Raw genomic sequence first — 25545 nt, 5'->3', positions numbered from 1 at the left:
GGGACAGGGTTGGGAACCACTGCAGTAGTGATTAGGTGTGAGAAAATCAATTTCCTCATATGTCAGTTTAACATTATTACTTAAAAATTTGATTTATTATAGACTTCTCAAGGCATTAAGACATGACTTTCTCATTGGAAAAGTGAAAATGAGAAAGTGCAAAAGAAAGTGATGTATGATGATATTTGTTTAAATCTGAAAATAAGAAACTTTCATCGCCAAATTCTGTAGGCCCTGTGTATGTGCAGTTCACCCGGTGATTGTTCCACTAATGATTTCCTAACACCTCATTAGTCAGTTTATTTAGGTAGCATAATTATTTTAATGCTTTCTCAATATGAGCACAGTATGAAAGGTATATTTATTGGGACTGCACTTTACAAATGTAAATGTAAATACAGCTTAATTTAGATGAAGCATTGATTTTTCTTCAAACAGTTTTATGGGATGGACGGAATGCAGGGCTGCCGTATTAAGATTAAATTCAGTTTGATACAGCATATTTTATGGTATACCGTAGTGCAGACAGTGATGATTGTGAATGTTTTAAATTATGTTTATGGGTTTGTAATGAGAGCAAAATGGGAGCTTAAGCACCGCTCTGACAACATCTTCAATGTCCCATCTATTTGCTCTGTTGTTTGATGTTTTCTCTGTCTCTATGGATATCTGATGGAAGTTTTCCTTCTACTTCATTTCAGGAGAGGATCTGGCATTCAGTTCACATTTCAGCCTTACAAGCCCCCAAGCATTTATTAAGTACTGAACTGATACTTGTCACTATGAACTGCATCCATCTCTTGAACTGAAATGGAAAATAAACTCCAAACCTTGCTTGAGGGTCGTGTGGAGGGCTCTTGTCTGATCTATGGGGTCGTGACCCTTACCTGTACACTCATGTTGAAGCCCTTTTCCATAGTATCCTCTTTCACACACACAGTCATACTGCCCTGTGTGTGTACCACATTTACAGTTGGCCATTGTGTCACAGCAGTGCTTTCCCTCTTCACACAATGATGAACACTGGGCCAGATCCTCCTGAATATAACTTCCAGTGGGCAAATCTAGTAGAAAGGGGGTGAATGGGAAAGACAGAATGGTGGAGAGAAAATGACATTAAACTTAACCCTTAAACTTAATAGCTGGTTGTGCCACCTTTAGCAGCAACAACTGCAACCAAATGCTTCTGATAACTGGAGATCAGTGTTTCACAATGCTGTGGTGGAATTTTGGCCCACTCTTCTTTGCAGAACAGCTTTAGTTCAGCCACATTAGGGGTTTGAAAATGAACTGCCGTTTATGGTCCTGCCACAGCACTACAATCGGGTTCAAGTCATTACTTTGACTAGGCTACTCCAAAACTTTAATTTGGCTTCTTTAGAGTCATTCAGAGGTGGACTTACTCCTATGCTTTGGATCATTATCTTGCTGCATAATCCAGTTTCACTTGAGATTCAACTAACAGACTGATGACCGGATGTTCTCTTTAGGATTTTCTGGTAGAAAGCAGAATTCATGTTTCCCACAATTATTGCAAAGCACCCTGCCCTGAAACAGCAAAGCATCCCCCTGTCTTCCAAACAGTTCCACTTTCGACTCATTAGTCCACAGAACATTCTCTCAAAAGCTTTGAGGATCATCAAGGTGTTTCGGCAAAAATCAGACAAGCCTTAATGTTCTTCTGGGTCAGCAGTAGTTTTTGCCTCGCCACTCTTTCATGGATGGCATTTTTGACCAGTGTCTTTCTGATATCGGAGTCACAAACAGTGACCTTTATTGATGCGAGAGAGGCCTGCAGTTCCTTGGATGTTGTCCTTGGCTTTTTTTGTGACTTCCTGGTCACTGTCGTTGCTGTGCTTTTGGAGGAGTTTTGGAAGGTCGGCAACTTCTGGGGAGGTTCACTACTGTGCTCTATTTGTGCTCTATATGTGCTCTATAAGTTTGCTCCAGTTGGAGATAATGGCTCTCACTGTGGTTCTTTGGAGTCCCAAAGCCTTTGAAATAGATTTAACCCTTCCCAGACTGGTGTATTTCAATCACATTTTTCCTAAATCTCTAGAATTTCCTTTGACCTTGGCATAGTGTGCTACTGGGTGAGACCTTTCAGCCAACTTCATGCACTTGAAAAAGTTCTATCTATGTGCTAATGTGATTGAACAGGGCTGGCAGTATTCAGGCCTGGGTGTTTCTATTCCAGCTGAACCCCATTATAAATGCAGTTTCATAGATTTGGGGATTTAGTAACTAAGGGGGCAAAAACTTTTTCCACACAGGCCCAGTTGGTATTAGATATCTTTTTTGCTTCAATAAGTAACATTAACTTTTAAAAACTATATTTTGTTTATATATACTATATTATATTTTGGTATTGGCATCTGCTGCATTATTAACTAACTATGAAAAACTTCACTTTGGCAGGAGAGTTTTGTCTGCCTAAATACAAATAAATGCATTGTTTCAGATTTTTGCAATAGCATACACAAACAGGCCAAGCAGCTGGTCTTGGACTCAGGATACCACAGACATGATATCACAACAGGAGGGGAGAACAAATAATGCCTTATTTGAGCATATCAGCATATGGATTTGGATCCATAGCGGTTTAATATCTAGCTGGTAATGGGTGAAACTCAGTTTGGATTTTCATTGAAGGGTCTTTTGAATTCATGTGGCTGACAGAGCTGAGATATTTGATAAACTGATCTGTTATAGCCAGACAATGGAAATAATTACACTGATTCATTTAATACTAGTTTTCTGTAAAAACTGGGATTAACATGGACTCATATTTATAAGGTTCAGCTAAAAATGTGCTGAACTGGACATCACATCTCATTTTAATTTCTCTTTACAACACTTCACCATAATCATAGTTTCCACCAAAGTTCCAATAATTGTTAGTACAATAAAACTAAATAAAAGAAACATAAGTATCATGATTTTATAATAGTAACATTTACTGTAACTATAGGATTTGCATAATAGGCTATATTTATTTATTAATTTACATTTTAGTAATGTTAAGTTTTAGATAACGTTACATATATATATATATATATATATATATATATATATATATATATATATATATATATATATATATATATATATATATATATAGGCCTATACTGTACCTTCATGAAGGGCACGTCGAGCCAGCGCTTCAAACTCAGCGAAGTTGTGCACCAGGTAGCAGTGTTGATCTTTCGGGTGGGAGGCCATATCGTGTATCTCACGGATGTTCCCCTGCAAGATGCCCAGCGTGAAGATCTCCACGCCTCTCTGCCGCAGCGCCGCCGCCACGGGCCGGGGGTCTCCGCCGTTGGAGTAGCCGTCAGTGATGAGGAAGATCACTTTCCTGGCGTTCTCACGCGAGTGCCGCAAGATTTGCTGCGAGTTACAAACAGAAAAAGAGATATTCATTATGTTGAACTGCAATGTGCCCAATTGTGCGTTCATCTCATGTCTGAGTAATTGCAAATTTCCCATTTGTTAAAAACCATTCACATTCGTCGCACTCGTAATTGTAATCTGAAAACTCGAAATATAAAATTACAGATGAAGTATATAACTTCTGCGCCACAAACGGAACTGCAAAGATGAACAAATCAAAACAAAGGCTGTAAGGGATAGACTTGCAGTCTCTTCAACGATATAAAGCTGTACAAAGGACTAGATCACATCTGATTTTCCACATCTCATGTTTTCTGGGTTTCTTTGTATACTGAATGTTCTTTGACAGTTATTTTATCAATGTTTTGTCTGTGGAACGATCCAAAAACACTTTAAACTGCAGTACAGTCCACTGAAGAGACTGTAAAGGCCGAAGCATACTTCACACAAGTACGCAAACACAGGCACAAGCCCTTGGCCAATGTGTGGTTCCGTTGTATATAAATTACTTATGCTCTTGCATTGCTCTAGTGGTTATAAACCTCAGAGAGCAATAGAGTTTTTTAGGCGTGACCACAAAACCGGTGCTGCGTCCGAAACCAGGACTTTGCTGCCTACGGAGGCAGGACGAAAATAAGTTGCTTTTCAAACTGTTTGGTTAAATTCACTGTTTTGAATCAGTTCCCAGTCACTTTAGGCATCACTTGTAAAGTGTCCAGTGGATGAGCTCTTCATAATCTTGGCAGATGCAGTTGATCATCCAAGTATTTTTCTTCTACTGTTTTATGAATAAACCTATTGGTCATATTCAGACATAGCCTGCAATACCATTCCAGTGACATACTGCTTTTGGCATACTATATACAGTAGTAGGAAGGCATGCATATTCGGATGCGTGGGTTGGGTAGTGTGTTTACAGTTTTAGAAAAAATCTACCTACGCATGGCTTACTTCGTCTCTGCATTTAAACGTAGTATATAGTGAAACTGCTATATACTTTTACTACAAAAATTGTTAGATAGGTGTCTTAAGTTATTTATTGTGCCATGTCTTACTGTTTTTTCAGTGACTTTTTGAGGAGTGGTGCATTTCAAGATAAACAAAAATTAAAACTTGTAATACGTTTTAAAACACACCTCAAGACACTGCATTATGTTCTATTAGCTGTGCTCTGGCTAGCTTTTTTAATGCCAGACCATAGTCAGTTTGAGTGCCCCCTTTAAGGCCACATAATGAATTAGCATAGTTAAGCGGAATTCAGCTAGCTTTCGACAGCTTTATCGATCAGGTACACAAGTACACGCAATAATTCAAAACAGAAAAATCAGCAACAATAAAACAACTAACTGGCCTAATGACATTTTAGCAGCTGCAGTGCATATTGAGGAAATGCTCCATGCTGCGCTGGACATTAATTGCGATCCCCTGCCATCCTAAGTTTCAGAAATGAGCTCTTAGACCACTTGAACTGAAGTGATTTTGTCACTTGTGTGTTATGTGGTGACGTCATTGTAAGTATGTGTGTGTGTGTGTGTGTGTGTGTGTGTGTGTGTGTGTGTGTGTGTGTGTGTGTGTGTGTGTGAGAGCGTGTATTTATCACTTTGTGGGGACCAAATGTCCCCATAAGGATAGTAAAACCCAAAGTCTTTGATATTTTTATATTTGATGTCCCTATAAAACATGGAAACCCAACGTGTGTGTGTGTGTGTGTGTGTGTAGGGGTCTCTTTCACAGTGTACAAAGCGCACAGCTGACGGGCTGGAAAGTGTTATATTGTATCAAGAATATCAAATGAACCATGTGAAATCCAAACAGCGAAATCTCCCCTGCTCCCTCTATCTAACAGACTCAGACACAAATATAGAGATATCCCACTGGCTGTCTCCACAGTGATGTCACTGTGGCCGAGTCCCATGGGAATTGGTGCATGGGCTAAAAGAGGGTGTGATTGTGGCCTTTTATAAGGTGGCAGCTCAATGACACTGATGGTGTGAGGGTGTTTAGATATGAGTCAGAGGTGGTAATGGGACACAAACATGTCTGCACATCATTAAAGGAATGTAGACAACTGTCAGATATTACAGAAACATTAGAGGGAACAGCTACTGACGCTCTCAGATGTGTAATTTGACATACTTATTAACAACCACATATACTGTATTTGCACCCACAGAATTACACAGTACTTTAGTCACTCCTACACAAAATAAATCCACAACATATTTATACACGAACATACACACATCTGGTCTCCTATCAAAACAGAAGCGGTTAATCTTTTGCATTAGTGGCTAATCTAATTAGCTCAGTCAAAAAAAGGTTTGTGACAAGAAATGTTTATATGTAATATAATTCAGGCAATCACAACACTGTGGGTACATGAACTGCAGAAGCATTTTTCCAGCCTCTCCTCAATCGTAACCCCTCCTGTACAGTTGAAGTTTTAAGCTACGTTGTGTTACTCTTTATCCCCATTATACACTCTGACAGGGAGAGTGTTCAACAACTGCTATTGGGTCCTTGAATAACGTATAATGCATGAGGAAGGGCAGCCGGTGGACGTTTTGGTGCCCCCCTTGGGAGTTTGTGCCCTACGCAGACTGCATAATCCACGTATCGGGAAGCATTGCCCTGCTTAGACTAGTTATAGGGTTAAGGTGTAATATAAATATTTATGGAATAAATATGAATATATCCGGGAGTAATGGTTGGGACAAAAATGAAAACGAATTAAATTACATCAGGAACACATCAGTATCCTTTTCACTGTTGCAAAAAAATATACATTATTGCCTCTTTTCAATTTTAGATAGTTCCTGAATATTATTTACTACATATGTAGAGATGTTATTTGTTATACTGTCATGTATTTCAATGGAAATGTAATTTATTTCAGCTGAAAGTTATGTGAGACAAAAGGTGAAAACAAGATATACAGCTTTTCAACACTTCTGTTGACAGAAATTTGAAGGTTGTTTATCAGATCAATAAAAGTAAATGTAACTGATTAGTTGCAAACTAACTAGTTGTTACTAAGCCCTTAGTGTGAAGTTCATGAATATTTAAGTGAGACCTTGCACACAGTTGGTGCAAATATACATTGGAGAGAGCCATCTGTTAGCATCCTGATTCATCTCTGTTGCAGTGCTTAGCAAGCGCAAGGTTCCCCAGAAGTACACAAAATGGAGGCTGCAATTTTGCTTACTGGCGCTCGGTTCCTGAATCGCTTGTCAATGGGGACAGAGAGTAGAGTCCTTCAAATACAATCTGTCACTGTAAAAAGATGTAATGAAATCATTTTGATTCAAATGTTTCTTGGGAAAAAATCCACTTACTTTTGAAAAGCTATCAATGGATACACATAGTTTTTGCCATCATTTGGTGTAGTTTCAGCATCTACCAGCAGTGGCAAACAGGGACCTGCTTACCAGTTCCTCACTCACTCCACGTATACATGTTGGACAAAGCCAAGCCACAATCACATTATCTACTGTAGGAATGTGTGTCTGAATTCGCAAAAATGGACTGGAAAACATTCAGTCAGGATAGAGCATTTACATGATGATTCAAACACAAATTATCCTTTTAGCCTGACAGAAAAAGATTTTGATAAACTGTCTAATGTGTGTGGGTCTTTAGGCCTCAGTGAAGCTGCAGCAGCCAAAGTCTCAGCCAAAGAGCAAGTGAACAAGTCAGCAACTTCCTGAGAAGAGCAATCAGAGGTTTAGATGTGGTTCCTAAGCAGGAGGAATTCTAAACAGGAGAGTCCTAACCTGTTTATTTAAAAGGCAATGTCAGGTCAGCAGGGACTCCTTTCTTCATTTCCGGTGAGCACATGCAACACAGTCATTGTCTACAGGCTATAAATCACAATATCCATATCTGGGATACCATGTATGCTGAGAATCTCACTTTTCTTTGATAAATGTGTCCTTCACAGCAGCTAATTTAAACATAATCCTCTGTTAATTTATCTGCTTCCTGTATGGGGTCACTGGGCATGCTCAGGACGGGGTATACTTTGCTATCCACCTCTCAGACACCCCTTTGTCATGATCATGAATCAGTTTTCTTTACCCAAATAGTAACCTAAAGGCCTTTGCACACTGAGTGCAAATTTTTACAGAGATGAAAATGTCTGCATTTAATCTTTTGTGAGTACTCTTAGGCTATATCTCTAATATAATATACTTTGTTGCAGCATCTTTGCATTTGTATCACTTTAAAAAGAACTTTATGGATTGTACCGTTTTTACACAATATGTCTTAGTATAAAAATGACTTTGTATAACAAAAACGTGGTGTCTCCACAAAATTATGTAAATATTATTGCTGTGCTATCATTTACAGTCAATGACAGCAGTTACGTTTTAAAATATCTACTAATGGGTCAGATTGAAGATGGGTTTTGTTGGTTGGGATTTTAGTGTGAGCCAGGCTCACAGTAACATCCAGCAAAGGACAAGAACTGGCAAAGAACACAGGGGAACACAAGGACTGAATACACAAGGAAGTGATGAGAAAACCTGGAACTAATAAGCACAAGATCCAATGAATAAAGACAATGAAAAGAAATACAAAACCTATAAGCAAATAAAAGACAAGTGAACAATAAATATACATAGTGATGCCCAGTGGTCACCAGGGTAACCCTGACCCAACCTATTCTTCTCACCACAATTGTACAGAGCGGTTATCTGAGATCATTCTGTTGACCTCTCTCATCAACAAGGCGTTTCCATCCGCAGAACTGCCGCTCACTGGATGTTTTATATTTTTCTAGAGACTGTTGTGTGAGAAAATCCCAGGAGATCAACAGTTACAGAAATACTGAAACCAGACCAGCTGGCACCAGCGCCTACCATACGGGGTAAAATTGATTGTAGATTAGCACCACCAGAGGTGTGTAGTAACAAAGTACTTAAAGGGTAACTAAACACCTGCTCAGAGTCTGACTCCACCCACTAGAAATATTTGAAAATGCAGGAAAAGTGGGCAGACCCCGGCGGGGATAGAGGGAACGAACCGAGTGCGGGGCTGAGCGGGGGGGGCACCTGAGACTCGTAGTGACGGATTAATTGACAGCTGCTGTCAGACTCTATTATTGTTATTATTATTCCTCAAACGGTCGCAAGACGACATGTACGTGAATCTGGCGTGGTGAGCTGGAACCTGCTTACGTCAGCTGTCACCGCTTACGTCACGATGTACCGCAACAGCCAATAGGAAAATTCAACTGCAGTAGCCACCGTTCAACCTGAAGAGGGCAGCACTCAGACGTTTTTACACCATATATTGTAGAATTAAAACACTTAATACACAAACGTCAAAAAAATTACTTGAATCAATGACCAGTACTAATAAAGCCCCATTCTTACAGATCATTAACTAAAAAAAGTTGGTTTAGGGTTTAGTTACCCTTTAAGCACAGGTTTTTAATATTTGTACTTTGAGTATAATTTTTTTTAACTTTTACTTCACTACATTTTGAAGAGAAATTGATACTTTTACTGCGATAACTTTCTCCAGACCCTTTAGTTAACATAGCAGTATGTGCAAATAGCATGCAGATCGGCGATAGTGATGTCTGATTTGTGAAAGAATAATTTGAGTAGAATCTTTTACATTTGATTCCTTTGAACTGATCAAAAAGATTTATGAATGATTAGTTTTGAGAATCACAAATCTAAATCAAAAGCACAAGCGAAGCGCACACCAGATAACATGTGTTCCATCAGGGCTGCGACCATAAATTTGTGACACTAATTTAAAATTTAGTCGCCACTGGCAACAGTCGGGTTGTGTGCGTTCATATGTGGTTTCATCAAACATCTTGTGAGCCATTTAATAACTCTTTAGAGTGCGCACCAGTGTGTCTCACGCCGCTTTTCCCCTGTTCGGTTTCTGACGAGCTTGCTGCACCGCATGCAACAAACCCAGCGTGAAAGAGTCATGAACAAATTACTCTTTTGATCTGTATATTTTTCATTAATCACCCAAAAAGAACTGAAGGTTTGAACTCAGGTTAGCAGTTTGAATTAGATTAACTCTCTCGGTGAATCAGCCATCAGTGAGCTCATACTGTAACTGGGAGCACAGGCGCTTAAAAATAAGAGTTTCATGTGTATTTTGGGCTTCTTTATAATTAAAAGCCCCATATAGTGTACCAAGTTTTGATTATTGATTGGGATTGGAGTAGCACAATAACGCAATATTTTAAAACAATTTAAATATGCACACGCGTAAGAGGCATATACATACTAGCAGCCAAAATTTTGGAACAATGTACAGATTTTGCTGTTTCGGAAGGAAATTGGTACTTTAATTCACCAAAGTGGCATTCAGCTGATCACAATGTATAGCCAGGACATTACTGATGTAAAACAGCACCATCACTATTTGAAAAAAGTCATTTTTGATCAAATCTAGACAGCCATCAGCCATCACCTTATCCTTGAGTAATCATGCTAAATTGCTAATTTAGAACAAGAAAATCACATGCCATTATATCAAACACAGCTGAAAGCTATTTGGTTCATTAAATGAAGCTTATCATTGTCTTTGTGTTTGATTTTAAGTTGTCACAGTATGCAATAGACTGGCATGTCTTCAGATCAATATTAGGTTAAAAAGGGCAAAAAATAAACCACTTTCTCTAGAAACTCATCAGTCAATCATAGTTTTTAGGAATGAAGGCTATACTATGCTTGAAACTGTCAAAAAACTGAAGATTTCATACAAAAGTATATGTATGTCTTCAAACTGTCTTCAAAGACAAAGGACAACTGGATCTAACAAGGACAGAAAGAGTTGGGGAAGACCAGATGTACAATTAAACAAGAGGATAAGTACATCAGAGTCTCTAGTTTGAGAAATAGATGCCTCACATGTCCTCCGCTGACAGCTTCATTGAATTCTACCCGCTCAACACCAGTTTCATGTACAACAGTAAAGAGAAGACTCAGGGGTGCAGACCTTATGGGAATAATTGCAAAGGAAAAGACACTTTTAAACAGAAAAACAAAAAGAAAAGGTTAGAGTGGGCAAGGAAACACAGACATTAGATAACAGATAATTGGAAAACAGTGTTATGGATCTTAACCGCATTGAGCTTTTGTGGGATCAGCTAGACTGTAAAGTGCCCGACAAGAGTCACATCTATGGCAAGTGCTGCAGGAAGTGTGGGGTGAAATGTCACCTGAGTATCTGGACAAATTGACAGCTAGAAATGTCAAGAATTTGCAAAGCTGTCTTTGCTGCATGTGGATGATTTTGTTTGATGAGAACTCTTTGAAGTAATTTAAGAAGTTTTGAAAATTTTATTCAAATTGTAATACAGATTTTTCATGTTATTAATGTCCTGACATTAATACATTGTGATCAGCTGAATGCCACTTTGGAGAAAAAAAAGTACCGATTTCCTTCCAAAACAGCTAAATCTGTAAATTTTTCCAAATTTTTGGCCACAAGTACACGCACACACTATATAAAATCAAGCTTTTGACACTTAGAACAATTGAGGGACATGTACACAACATTCAATCTTGCTCAAGATGACAACACACTGCTATATGAATACTATACTTTATGTAAATATCTGTAATGTATGTAGATTCTGAAGATCAGTACTAAATAAAAATCGATCAAAACCCCCCCCCAAAAAAAAGAAATATTGGCATTGCAGGCAAGTCTTTAAGTCTTTTGGTCTTTAAGACCAAACCTATACAATCTAGAGGGGTCCAATAGAATCGATGCAAAATCTTGAATTGCATTTGGCGCACCCTTGCACTCTAAATGCAGACTTGAGGTTTTTTAGAATCCTAGCCCACACTCCCTCCTGCAATACCACATTTAAATCTTTCTTCCATAATCTCTTGATAGAAGTTAAACCTCCATCCCCCAGAATCTGAATTAGTAGGGAGTAATACACTGATGCCTCATGACCTTTTCCAAAAGCAGTAATCACCACTCCCAGAGTATCTGCCGCTATAGGGGGATCTATGCTACTCTATCTCAGCTCTCCACTATCATATAGGTCACAGAGCACCTTAACCACTCTGACCAGCAGAAAGGGGACTTATTAATATGTCATTTTGGGTTCCGCTATATGCTCGAGGCAACATTTATATAAATTGACACTTTTGGCCATACTGCGTGCAAATGCGAGATAACAGGGTGTGACTTAACTTATCCTGTTCGTTTAATAGAAAGGCTTTGCAATATCAAAATAGGGGCAAGAACTTTCTGTACAATACAAAACCAGGGTGGTGCTCTCTCAGGTGGAAGCGACCAATGAGCCAAATGTCTGAGACCGAATGCATAATAATAAAACAAAATCTTGGGTAGGCCTAGCCCACCATTGTCAATTGGCCTATGCAATTTACTGAAATGTAATCTGGGACGTTTACCATTCCAAATGAAGGACGTCGCTATACTACCAAATTGTTTGAAATAAGAGAGGGCGACATCTACAGGGAGAGATTGTAGCAGGTAGTTAAAGTTTGGAATACAATTAATTTTAATAACATAAACCTTCCCAGTCATGATAAATGTAATGAAGCCCACCTGCCCACATCACTCAAAAACCTTTTTATTAAGGGGTCAAAATCAACTCTAAATCACAATTAAAAAATTAACAAAATCACAAAAATGTTCTGGGAATAGGATGGCCAAATACTTAATTCCCCTGTTTGGGCATCCAATTGGATGGACTGGAAGGCACCTGGCTGAAAAGCCATTACTGGACAGTACACTGTCAGAGCCAAAGCTTCGGATTTAGACCAATTGACTTTGTATCCTGAGAAGTTAGAAAAGGAATTAATAATTCTGTTGAGGCAAGGCATAGATCTAGTAGGGTCAAAGACGAATAATTAAATATAAACTGTGTAAAGTAAAATCTTATGCACCCCACCTTCCACCACCATCCCTGGAAAATCATCTTCCCATCTTATCGTGACTGTTAATGTTTCCAGGGCAAGACAGAACAATAATGAGTAAAGAGGGCATCCCTGCCGGGTACTCCTATCCAGAGTAAAACTATCTGAAATTAATCCATTCGTTTGTATTGCCAGTACCGGGTGTCTATAAAGTATCTTATTTCATCCATTAAAAGTATTCCCGAACTAATATATTTCCAAAACCTTAAAATGTAATCCCATTCTACCATATTGAACTCCTTTTCAGCGTCAAGTGAGATGGCAGCGACCACAGTCAAATCATTCGCCACTGACCACATGACATTGATAAAACACCTAATGCTAACAGAAGAGCTATGGCCCTGAATAAACCCCACCTGATCTATATGTATAAGAGATGTGTAACTTAATCGTTTGACAAAAATTTGACAATATTTTTACATCTAGCAGGATCAGGGAAATTGGACGTTAACTTACACTTACTTGGATCTTTGTCTTTAAGGGTGCGTTCACATTTGTAGTTCGATTCTCTTGGTTCCCTTGTTCTGGACCAAAAATGTTTAGTCCTGGTTCGCTTAGGTTTGGTGTTAAAAATACCAGTCTGAACGCTAACGATACAAAACCAAAGGCATCAGGAAAAAGTCACAACCTGATTGGACAGCTTTTATGATGTATAATTTTTGACAGAACTTGCCAATCATTCAAAACAATGCTGGCTGCTGGGTGAAATGCGCTCGTTATATTTATATATGTATATATGGTGGTATTTTAACCAGCTGAGAACAAACAAAGAGCTAATAAAATGTGTAAAGGAGTCACAAAATGTCAGGAATTCCACTGTTGTACACACAAACGAAGATATGCTGCATGGACAGCTGACGGCAGTTCTGACACCTGTATCGAACTGTAATGGTCAACATAGCTCCTATTATGAGAAGAACCAGGTATGCTTGAGGTCAGTATTAGGCAAATAATTTTCTGTTTTTTTTTTCAGATTAGACGTCTTTGGTCCATGATGCATTCATATATCAATCGAAACGCACCAGATTTTGTTTGGAAGTGGACTGAGATCCACTATTCAGTCGGTATTCGGTCCGCTTGTTTGGTGCTCACCAAGGATGACAGCGTTCACACTTGTTCAGATGAACCGCAGTAACAGAGCAATTGCACCAGAGTTCATTTTAATCTAACCAAACCTGCCAAGTGTTAACACACCCTAAGAATCAGACTGATCCGGGCTTGTGTCATGGTTGGCGGAAGCTTTCCATTCTTTAATGATTCCATATAAACATCTAACAAAAGTGGAGTCAGTTCTGTAGCATAAGATCTCAAATTCAGCGGCAAAGCCATCTGGCTCTGGAGCCTTGCCTGTAAGCAAGGCATTAATTACCTCATCAAGCTCCTCCAAGGTTATCTCAGAATTTATTTACCCAGTCGTCAATTTAGGGAGATCTAATGGTTCCACAAAGTTTCTAATATCTTCATCAGTAGACGAAGACGTGGAACTATAAAATATTTTTAAAAGCATTTTTAATATCAATGGCCGAAGTAACAATTTTACCACCAGCAGATTTTACTGAGGGAATGGTAGAAAAAGACTCTGCTTTTTTCAGACACTGTTAACTTAAAAAGAACTTCAGTGTTTATTAATGCATCTCGAGACACCCGTGTTCTGTTTCACCATTTGTGTGCGCTGCATCAAGCTTTTTCAGAGCTGGGGTCACAAATCGACATTTCGACATCTCAGGTTGGAAGAGGACTTAATATGACTGTTAAGATTGTTAAGAATAGGCCTGTTGCAGGCAGAGACAGAGATTACTTTTGTTAGACTTTAATGTGATTTTATCATTTAAAGATATAGGTATTGTGCCATTTAGGCTCATAGATCACTGTGCACTTTATTCCCTGCTAATCTGAGATCGTATTTGACGCGTCCATAGCAATAAACATTCTTTATTCCCAAGTCCCGATAAATAACAATAACCGTTTGTGAACTCGTGGTTAACCAAATATCACAAACGGTTATCGTGCACATACTTAAGGTATTAAGGCATCTTTCTATTTATCATTAAACAGTAAATGCATACAGAACAAACATATTAAAGTTCTCCATACTGTTGCTTATATGAATTTAAACCATCATCTTTGTACACAGCAGGGTACATTGCACCTTATCTTTGTGTTTAGAAGCATTTTGTAAATCAGACGCTGTTCTCTGGAGTACTTCAAATAAACGCGCTGCACCTGTGAGACACACATTCCCTGAGCATGCACTTGAGTGCCTGTGCTCGCACTGCTGACGTCCAGCATGCATTCGGCTGAACAATTGGTATTTCCCATAAAGCTGACATTTACATGGATTTATAATAGACATCTCAAAATAAATAGTTGATTTAGAGCTTGGGGCCCTTTGAGTTTAGAGGCCCCTGGGCAACGGCCAAATCCTAGGTTAATCCGGCCCTGTGTGACTGTGTCTGTATGACTGTGTTTCTTGGCTATTTGAAAGAAAGAAAAAAAATAGGCATGAGCCGTTCGTCAAGTCCCACCACAACTTCATGTTTCAGTAGGAAATACTTCAACAGTATAAAGGCAGTATAAAAAACAAATTGGGACTTTAAAATAATTGTTCACCCTACAATGAAAATTCTCTCATTGTTTTCTTACCCTCATCCCATCCCAGATATGTATGACTTTCTTTGTTCTACAGAAAGTCTCTGTTCTGTGGGTCAATTCAGTGTGAATTTAAAGTGAATGGTGGCCAGACCAAAAAGCTCCAAAAAGCAAATAAAGGCAGCACAAAAGTAACCCTTTAGACTCTGGAGGTTTAATCAATGTCTTTAGACATTGTTCTGGTTGAGAACAAATACAAATTTCACCCCAAACACTAGAAAGTGTAATCGAACTTGAAATAAGGATCAGGTCTAGATGTACAGTGAAAATTAGTTTTTTTCATCAACCAAAAATAACTGAATCACTTCCGAAGGCATTGATTAATCCACTCGAGATTTAAGTAATACATTTATGCTGATTTTGTGATCTTTTTTGCTTCAAATGTCTGTTCACCATTCACTTGCATTGTATGGACCTACAGAGCTGAAATGTTCTTTGTTTTTGTTGTGCTAAAGTAAGTCAGTCATACACATCTAGGATTGCATGAGGGAGTAAATGATGAGCACAGCCAATCAAATAAGTTCCCATGGGTTTAATTAGCTGTTCCGTAATTTATGCAATTTACTTGTACTTAATTTAAACTAAGTTACTTTAATACTTTTACTTGAGTCAATTTCCATGAAGGTATCTTTACTTCTACTTAAGTATAACAAATTGATACTTTATAAAACACAGAGCACCACCTATTTGAAAAGCATGAATGTACTACGACAAACATTTGCATCACTTTCTATGTAAAAAGAACCCTCTAATGTCATTCGCTTTGCATAATTGCACCGCCTCTGGAATGAAAAAGCCTTAGACAATTAAAAAAAAAAAGGCACAAAGATGATCTAAGGTCATCAGCCTGGAAGACCATGGCACTCTTGACTAAATGCTGAGATTTTTCGCTGAGCACAGTGTTACAGATTTTTGTGGTCAGTGGAGCGCAGCACAAGATGAAAAACAGAAGGAAGCCTTCACTTTTCTCATTCATGGAGTTTTGCTTCCACTGGAATGATTGATGGAAAATCACCTTCTGAAGCATTCCATAAATGGCAAGTATGTGACCTGAGTGCATTAATTTGCTTGGTTGGAGGTCTTAGGTGTTTTGATGTGTTCAGGTTCCAATGGCAAAGAAAACAACAGCAACCTTACCTACCCAGTAAAAACAAGCCCACATGCTTGACTCAACCATTTCAAGCCATAGTCTTGCTGTGGAATTACTATAAATGTTTCCCACATCTACAATGAAACTCTAATAACATTTGAGGGGAAATGATAGTTCTACAAATCTTAACTGATGAAACAAAGTAAACTATAGATATAAACCATGGTTTGATTATGCACATGGGAGGCTCTCGCTGAGTGCCTGAAATGTAAATGTATACCACTGTACACTTGTACTGTTCTTTATTTTCTCAATTGGTTCTCCTTGAGTGACTACAATTGGTTTAATTTTCCAAACATGCCAGACAAATTTGGCCAGCTACACCTCGTTTAGATGGACAGACACAGAGACAGTTAGGCTGACGGAGAAGGGAAACAGCTATCGACTGTTGGAAATCCCAAGGTCCCTATTAGAGTTTTCCCTCTCTGTGAAGTGAAGAGGATGTGCATGTGTGTGTGGATGGATGTCGGTGCGTGTGTGTGTAGATGGATTGAGTTTGTACAAATAGAGCATAATAATTGGTCTGGATAAAACATCGGGGTAGAGGTTTGCGAAACAAGTTACTGGTTCCTATCAAAACAGCATTTATCCAGCCGTGGAGAGTGAGATGACAGAGGAAATCATTTTTAAAAGAGAAAGGGCCTTAATTTTTCATGTAACAAGGGCAAATTTGGTCTCTCCAGTCACCTGATGGGAGAGCAGTAGTAGAGAAAAGGTTATGCACAAGCAATAGTGGCAATCCAGATTTTATCTGATGAATTAAATCTGTTCCCAAAGCAGAAAGGAAACGATCTCTGGATGTTTTTATAAAATGTATTGTGGCATTCCCTGTAATTGGAGGTAAATTAATGTTCACTCTAATTTTGCGCTCAATAAGCCACTTGATAAGATCTGTGGGTTGATGGTCTCAGACGCGGAAGCAACTGAGATTCATCCTCTGTAACCCGCAGTCACTATGCCTCCAAATTGGGGAGAAAAAAAAACGAAAATTTCATCAAAATGTTGGGGGGGACAATAAACATAACAATTCTCAAGAGCAATTTTTGAAGGGGACACCAAGTTTTTTTTTTGTTGTTGCCCCGTTTGCATTTGTATTATTTTATTTCTTAAACAATTATTTTAAGAATATATCATTATATTATTTACAATACACATATTTTAATTATATTTTAGGGGGACAACCCTCAGATTGGCGATTTCCGCCTATGGGTAAGCTGAAGAACAAAAAGGAGCAAATTATCAAATAGAATATCCATAACTACATGGTTGCATGTGAATAACAACAGTATGCCTACATATTTTGATATTATGTAAATCTACTGTCTGTAATTGTGAAACATCTGATTTTATTTATAGAACTGCTTTCCCTTCATGATCATTATTGCACTTGTAGAAGATAAGGTACAGTTTCAAACATAGTTTTTCATAATTAAGTTTTTGGTTGTTTTGATTAATGTGATGCATTTTTCTACTGAGATCAAACCAGGCAAATGTAGAACAAATTGCACTTGTGACACACACAAGACTAGAGAGAATTAATTAAACTATAACTATTAAAAAACAGATAAAACATATACATTGAAACACTTCAAACCAAATAGAATTTTAGTGACAACCATTGCCAAATTCAACACATATACTGTATAATGTATCCTAAAACCATTAGCCTTGGTTCTCATCTTCAACTGCATTGTGAGAGTTTTAAAGAGCCGTTGAAGTATCTAGAAATTCATGGCAGCATTTAGGTAGGAAAACAATGTCTCATCAGTGCTTAGATGTTTTCCAGACCACTAACTATGAAGCACATGGGTCACCAATGTGAGGCAGTAATAGCACAGAGGAGATGGTGAGCGACTTATTTTCACAGAACAGACTGTGTTGCTGTTGATAGATTGAACTTTTATATTCTTAGACACTTCTGTGGCTACTCCTCTGTGGTATGCCCTACCCTTACTCCTCAACACACGTACATAAACACATACATGTCCTTCAGAACATATAGCACACTGTGGAGCGGAGGGGGGAGGGGCTGTGCTAGAATGTCGCACGCCCGGTCCCCAATCGGCCTGATGGTGAGCGCGAGGGATAAAGGCGGCCGGTGATGACGGTTCGAGAGAGAGAGAATTACGGGCATGTCCGTCGTGTGTGTGTTTGTTTAACATTTGTGTATTTTCAGTTCAGTTTGAATTAAATTATGATTTATGTTGACAAGCCGGTTCTCACCTCCTCCTTGCCCATCATTAACTGTGTTACACACACCTAACCATTGTCCTGCACATGGGTGGGTACCTGAAAGGTGAAACACTAATGTTTTATGTTACGGGTGGACAAATATTTACATTGTCATTTGCGTGCGGTTCGGGAATCAATAAGCACAGGCTGAACAGCAGATCAAATAGCCAAGGGCCTGCAGCTGTACGGCCGTACGCACTGTGCATACCATCTGACTGGCCTGATAAATATTTACTCTCAGAATATTTAATCAATCATTAAATGTTTCCAGTATTTCTGCTGGTGAATTAATCATTATTTTGAGTCAATTCTTTTCAGTGAATTGGCCAAATGGGCTTGCAAAAGAGTCCAATCCATTTGTGATTCAGCACAATTCATTCGGAGCGCTCACTGAATCATTTAGAGCGGTTTCTGACACAGTAAAACAGTATCAGGATATTTATGAACACAGAGAACAAACAGCACTGGAAACAGTGGAAATTTACCTACAATCAACTACAACGCCGCATTTTTGAGAGGTAACTTTGTGAAACTTGAGCTAGTGCTGTCATGTGCAAAACCCAATGTTTTTTTGTGCCTGCTCGCACTGATTTCAATCGTATGTAAACATTCACTAGATAGATGTCTTTCGACAACTGCACTACGTTTCATTGTGATTTTAGCATCTTTTACGGGTGTGCTGCTTTTGTAGAAGCCATGTCAAGTTAAATAAAACCGCATTGAGACACTGTGTTACTGCACTATTCGTTGTGGTGCGTTTTTATTTATTAGCATGAAAACGCTTCTCAACAGTTACTAGAAGAAATGCTTTAGCCAATAGTTGCAAAAATATTACTCCAAAAGTCACCAGAATTGATATTTGGTTGAATTAGGCAGGATTCTGTGCCTACCCAAATCCTGCAGGCGCCCTTGGCCAATGTCATTTTTTTTTAAATGTCAAATAGGCCAAATGTTCATCTTTCTCATCTTTTTCTAATTGTCACCATAACGTTTTTATTTATTTATTATTTAATCTCCTTTTTCTCCCAATTTGGAATGCCCAATTCCCATTACTTAGTAGGTCCTCGCGATAGCGTGGTTACTCACCTCAATCCGGATGGCGGAGGACAAGTCTCAGTTGCCTCCACTTCTGAGACAGTCAATCTGTGCATCTAATCATCTTAGCATGTGCCACGATTCCCCGTTGTCTGCTCAGTGTTTCTCCCCTGTCACCTTTCACGAACTACACTTCTCATCATCCCCTGCCCTCATCACTGCCAGTGTCATTGTTCTCACCTGTATGTAATTTAATCATCATCACCCTTCTATATTTAAACCCTGTTTGTTTGTTCATTCATTGTCGGCCATCAAAAAATGTTATGGTTGTCCTCGATGTTTCTCCTGCTCGTGTTCTCCGTGGATTTTTCTCATGTTTATACTTTGTTTCCCTGGCCTTCCCTGGCTCCGCCTCCTGAGCCTTCCACGGCTCCACCTTTCACGGCTCCACCTCCTGAGCCTTCCATGACTCCGCCTTTCACGGCTCTGCCCCCAGAGTTCTCCATGGCCCCGCCTACCACGGCCATGTCTCCGGAACCTTCTACGCCTCTGCCTCCTGAGCCTTCCATGGCTCTGCCACCTGAATCTTCCACGGCTCTGCCCTGCATGGCTCCGCCACCTGAATCTTCCATGGCCCCTCCTTCCACGGCTCCGCCCTCGGAGTTCTCCATGACTGTGGCCCTGTGGCCACCTCCCGGGCCTCCTGACCCAGTCCCTGTCCTGTGGCCACCTCCCAGGCCTCCTGACCCAGTCCCTGTCCTGTGGCCAACTCCCAGGTCTCCTGACCCAGTCCCTGTCCTGTGGCCATCTCCCAGGCCTCCTGACCAATGCTGAATAAAAGGTTCTCACAGCACAAAATGTCTCGCATGTCATCAGCTTCAACCAGGACATCCAACTGCTTTTTACAGTTTTTCTCAATCGCTTTGGCTCAATTCTCAATGAGAATCCTTTTTTTTCAAAATAATAAATTAAAATCTCTGAACTGTTAGTTTCTTGTTCATACCAGATTTGTATTTCTTATTCATTTAAGTAAGTTGCACGAGTTTTGGCACATGTGTGCAAAACAGTACAAATGTCTACAATTTTCACAATAACTAAATGCACTTGGCTTGCTGATTCTCAGTGAAATTGTCATACTCTTCACAACTTCTAAACATTCTTTAAAGTTTTGTTGATCGCTTTGGTACTCACAACTATTAGTACAAAAGTCAAAGCAGATCATCAATAAAGTTTTTTTCAAACATGTAATAACATGTTCAATTGACTAAGTACAACACACAAAATCACACAGTAACTTTTTCACCACAGCTAATCAGTGTGTCAAAGAAATACCTTTTATATGAAGTAATTGTCTTTCGCAATTCAATGTTCACAATACTTTTGAAATGCTTCTCTTCTGATTTGCGTAAATACATTTGACCAACAATTAATCCAACTGTTCTTAATGGATAATCACTGAACCGTTTGGTAAACCAATAGATTTATATTGGTTTGTCAGCTATATACAGTATATGGATTTTGAGAACTACACAAATAAAATGTGTGTTTTTTGAACATCTAAATTACATGTAACCACACATAATGAATACTTGTTATTGCTAATTGGTTTCACAAAGTGGTAACCACAATTGGTCACCATATAAAGGGGGTTGGGGGTGTAAACACTGGCAATTTCTTTCAACATGGAGCAGGATATACAGCAAGGAATAGGAAGAGCTTGTGAACAAGGGAGCTTGTGTCAGAGAGGTGGGCATGGGCACCAACAGAGAGGTCAGAGATGTAGGCTTGGTCTTCAGATAGAAGGAGGCAGACCTGTTATCTCTAAAGAAGTCCTGGCCATCATCGCTGATCATGTGGTGAACCGAGACCTTATTATGGCAGAGGCTGCCAGATTAGTTGATCCAAATCTAAAAAGATCATCAGTTCTATCATCCAAACGTTTTTTAAATTACATTTACAGTAAATTTTATGCACATAAATTCATAAAACATTTTACAGTATAATCTACTGACAGTATACTCTGTTCTATAATTAGAATTGACAGAAAACCCCATAGTGCTGACTGACCAGCAGGAGTGGGCAGTGGTGGAAATGGTGAGGGCCAGGAATGATATATGGCTGGCAGAAATAAAGCAGGCAATTGAGGAGTACAATGACACCTTTGCCAATGGGCCATCCATCAGCCTACCAACAGTAGCCCACCTTTTGAAGAGGCACCAGGTATCAGTGAAACACATTTACCTGGTGCCTTTTGAGAGAAAAAATGACTGGCTGAAGTAACTGAGTGCCGAGTACGTTCAAGTACAGCACTATATACATTATTACTGTTACTAATTGATGCATCACCTACTTCATATGTATATTGGAACTACACTGTAAAAAGAAGTAACCAAAATATATTTTTTAGATGGTGATGGTGGTTGATGCTGATGTGAACCATCACATGTACAGTACATTGTTGTTGATGAAGGGGGCTTCAAACCTCATCACTGTGGATGGAACCTCATCAGACACAGGGCCACTGTCCAAGTGCCTGGACAATGTGGAGGAAACATCTCCATGAACGCAGCTATCTCTGAAGATGGTGTGGTGAGACGTAGGCCATTGCTTGGCTCCTACAACGTTGTACATCTCATTGAGTTTCTCAGTGAAACTGAGCCGGCCTGTCAAGGTGAAGGGGTCACCTATGTAATTGTGTTGGGACAATTGTGTTGGGAAAACAGCATTCACATTATCCAAATTAACTGAATTTAGACGTCATTCAACCACGGGTGCGCACCAAAAGTGCTAGTGTGAAAGCACCCTAAGGGTGTGTTCACACTTGTAGTTCAGTTCTCTTGGTCCGGACCAAAAAAAAATTATACATTTAGTCCTGTTTGCTTAGCATTCACACTGGCATTTTTAACACTGTATCTAAAGCTAAAACAAAAGGCAAAAGATAAGTTCACAACACGATTGGGCAGCTTTTATGACATATATTTTGCGACTGAACTTGCCGAACATCCAAAACAATGCTGGCTACTGGGCTAAATGCACTTGTTGGATTTATTTATGTATATATGTTGGTCTTTTTACCAGCAGAGAACAAACGAAGAGCTAATAAATGAGGAATTCCTCCGTTGTACACGCAAACGAAGATTTGCTTCAAGGACAGCTGACGTCAGATCCGACTCCTGAACCGAGCTGTAATGGGCAACATAGCTCCTTTGATGAGAAGAACCAGGTATGCTTGAGGTCAGCTGTAGAGCAGAGGAGGGCAGGGCCGGGCTGGAACAAAGCACGCCCGGTCCCCGATCAGCCTGATGGGGTGCGAGGTATAAAGTTCGAGAGATTTTCAAGCAGCTGCCTGTCTGTGTTTGTCTTTTTATTTAATTAAATATATTGTTATGCTGGTTCTAGCCTCCTCCTTTCCATGAATCCCCTTACATCAGTATTAAAGGCAAATTACTTCCTGTTATTGGTCCGTTTAGATGTCTTTGATCCATGATGCGTTAATATATCAATCGAACCGCACCAGAGTTCGTTTGGAAGCGGACCGAGACCCGCTGTTCAGGTTCGCTTGTTTGGTGCACACCAAGGTTCGGATGGCAGCGTTAACATTTGTTCAAATGAACCGCACTAACAGAGTGATCGCTCCAGATTTAGTTTTAATCAGACCAAACCTGCCAAGTGTGAACACACCCTAAATGTTTTGGGTGAGTTACTACATTTTGCAGACATGCAATAGAGTTGTAATGTCCCATAAAACAGTTGTGACAATTGCACTTACAGTTTAGAGAAGGTTAAGACTGTTTAAAAAAATGAGCCTAAGCGATTGAGAAAAACTGTAAAACTGTGCAATGTCAGTGCGGCCTGTGGAACATTGAGCTCCACAAATCTCACACATAACTTTACTAGGCTCTGTCTTTGACTCCTTTTTTTAGAAATAAAACACTTTTTGAAGATCCTCATTAAATGTGCATGCACGCACACTTCCTGGACATTTTTCCAGCTGCAATTTTATCTGTGTGCTCTTTCAACCTGACTCTTCAATCAATTCACTAACTGGACATCTATTGAAAGGGGATTGTAATTGGATAGTTTAGTCCAATCATGTACTTCAGATAACACGATGTGATTTTATTGGTTTTACAAGTATCATTGGCTCCCTTTGATTAGAATACTCACATGACTGAGAAAGCTGCATATATGATGGAGACATTTTAGAAGAGGGGAAATGTGAGACAAAGCACAATTTTTTCAGAATAAATCAGGAGTCAGAACACTAAAAAAAGTGCTTAAATAAGGGACTGTCCCAGGAAAAATGTGACGTCTGGCCACCCTACTTATGCATAAGATGCTTCTTTTTTCTCTCTTCCCAATTTGGAATGCCCAATTCCAAATGAACTTTAAGTCCTTGTGGTGGCATTGTGACTTGCCTCAATCTGGGTGGCAGAGTACAAATCTCAGTTGCCTCCACATCTGAGACCGTCAATCCGTGCATCTTATTTTGTGGCTTGTTGAGCGTGTTACTTCGGAGACGTAGCATGAGTGGAGACCCACGCTAAAATTCCTGGATATGCACTCTTAATTTGAAACATTACCAGAAATCTCCTGTTGCTATTTATGAAACCCACAGCTACACTGGCCTCTCAAAACAAGTTGCAGGTGATTCTTAGGATTATAAAGTGGGCCTCCACATATGTGACACTCACTTGGTGATGAATCTGCCTTTTCCCCCAAGCAGCTTGGTAAGCAGCTGCTTGGGGGAAAAGCCTGCCTTTAAACCCACATGCTTCAGAGCAGAAATGTGACTGTCCTTAACCTCTTGCATTATTGCAGGAATTACCCCAGTGCATGGGGCCATTAATAAGGCTAAAAGAATTGGTAACCTGGGGCCGGATGCACAAAATGTTTCTTAAGAAAGAAAAACTTACATTTGTGTGTGTGTGAGGATGTCTTAAGACATTTATTTTGGAAAAACAAAATATTAGTTACTTTTTTCTTAAGTTAGAAATTAAGAAGAAAATGGTAGTTAAGAAGAATTTTCCTCTTAAGCACATTTCGTGAATCCAGTCCCTGTTTATCTCAAAGAGACACAAAATCACTCTCACATCCTGTCTTTTATTTCTTGTTCTTATATAAATTATAAGTGTAATTGTAATTGAATTTTTAAAGACAATTATATGTTTTTAATTAAACAAATGTATTCATTCACTGTAATACATTTCATGGCATTGCTGTAGACTTTACTGGTGTTCCTGGTGGTACAGCCATGCTAAGAACACCCACAATCCTCTAAATTTGACTTATTCAAGCATCCAGTTACCACTTAACACTGTGTAAAAACATAATGCAGTGTATAAATACAGGTAACAAGCGAAACAGAACAATTTGCAGTAATAAAAACTGTATTACAACTAGAGCTATGTTCAATCTATGTGTTGGAGTAGCCAAGTAGTAAGTTAATTTATTAAAGCACTGTCTTTCTTTTTTTCTCCAGTGTTAAAATTAGGGATGTTCCGATACCATTTTTTTGTACTCGCCGATACCGAGTCTGATACCTGTTTTTCAATATCAACAGTTTATTTCAATTTTATCATCAAAATAGTGTTTAAATCAATCAATGTTTAGTCAAATGAAAATATAACAATTCATTTTCAACATTATTTTTTATTATTTTTTTATTAAATGAAGTGCTTATATACAGAATCTCACTGCACAACCTTAAATACAACATTGGAGTTACTTTTGTCAAATAAAGTGCTGCGAGCATCACAGATGTGAGATTTTGCTTAAATATAATACAGTTATTATTGATTTATTATTGTTATTATTAGCAGTAGTATAACAGTGAATATTACATAACTATGTATATATGATCTATTTCTGTCTTACTTTTTTCATTTAAATTGGGCTTTTATTTTGGCAGAGATTTTATTTTGAAGTGTTTCCATGTTGTTACACCAAGGATCTCTGACTTAATGATGGCAGATTCCCAATCCGGAAAAGCAGTTTGCTATGTGAATCACAGTAATAATTAAACCGCAAAAGGCTACTATATAAATAAATATGTAGTCTGTATGACCCGATTCCAATATCATTATCTGGCATCCCTAGTAAAAATACACGCTCTATTCCACATTAATGTGCAAAGTCATTCCTAGGTTG

The 25545-nt window shown here is 38.9% G+C and overlaps 1 protein-coding gene across 2 annotated transcripts in view; it reads right to left on the bottom strand.

The window, feature by feature from the left end:
* The window catches only part of LOC127637223 (sushi, von Willebrand factor type A, EGF and pentraxin domain-containing protein 1-like), a 164040-nt gene that overhangs the window by 131044 nt on the left and 7451 nt on the right, over window positions 1-25545 (bottom strand). For both annotated transcript variants that reach the window (XR_007969706.1, XM_052118196.1), the window contains exons 2-3: window positions 3135-3390; window positions 888-1064 (exon numbers count right to left, since the gene is read on the bottom strand). Coding sequence is in view for 1 of the 2 variants with exons in the window: in XM_052118196.1 (XP_051974156.1) it covers window positions 888-1064; window positions 3135-3390 (433 nt within the window). In the remaining variant the exon portion in view is untranslated. The remainder of the gene's footprint in view (window positions 1-887; window positions 1065-3134; window positions 3391-25545) is intronic.

This window comes from Xyrauchen texanus, chromosome 1 (assembly GCF_025860055.1).
Source record: "Xyrauchen texanus isolate HMW12.3.18 chromosome 1, RBS_HiC_50CHRs, whole genome shotgun sequence".
Taxonomy (NCBI): Eukaryota; Metazoa; Chordata; class Actinopteri; order Cypriniformes; family Catostomidae; genus Xyrauchen; species Xyrauchen texanus.
Note: the sequence above shows the minus strand (reverse complement) of the source record. Positions and strands in the feature narration are given on the sequence as shown.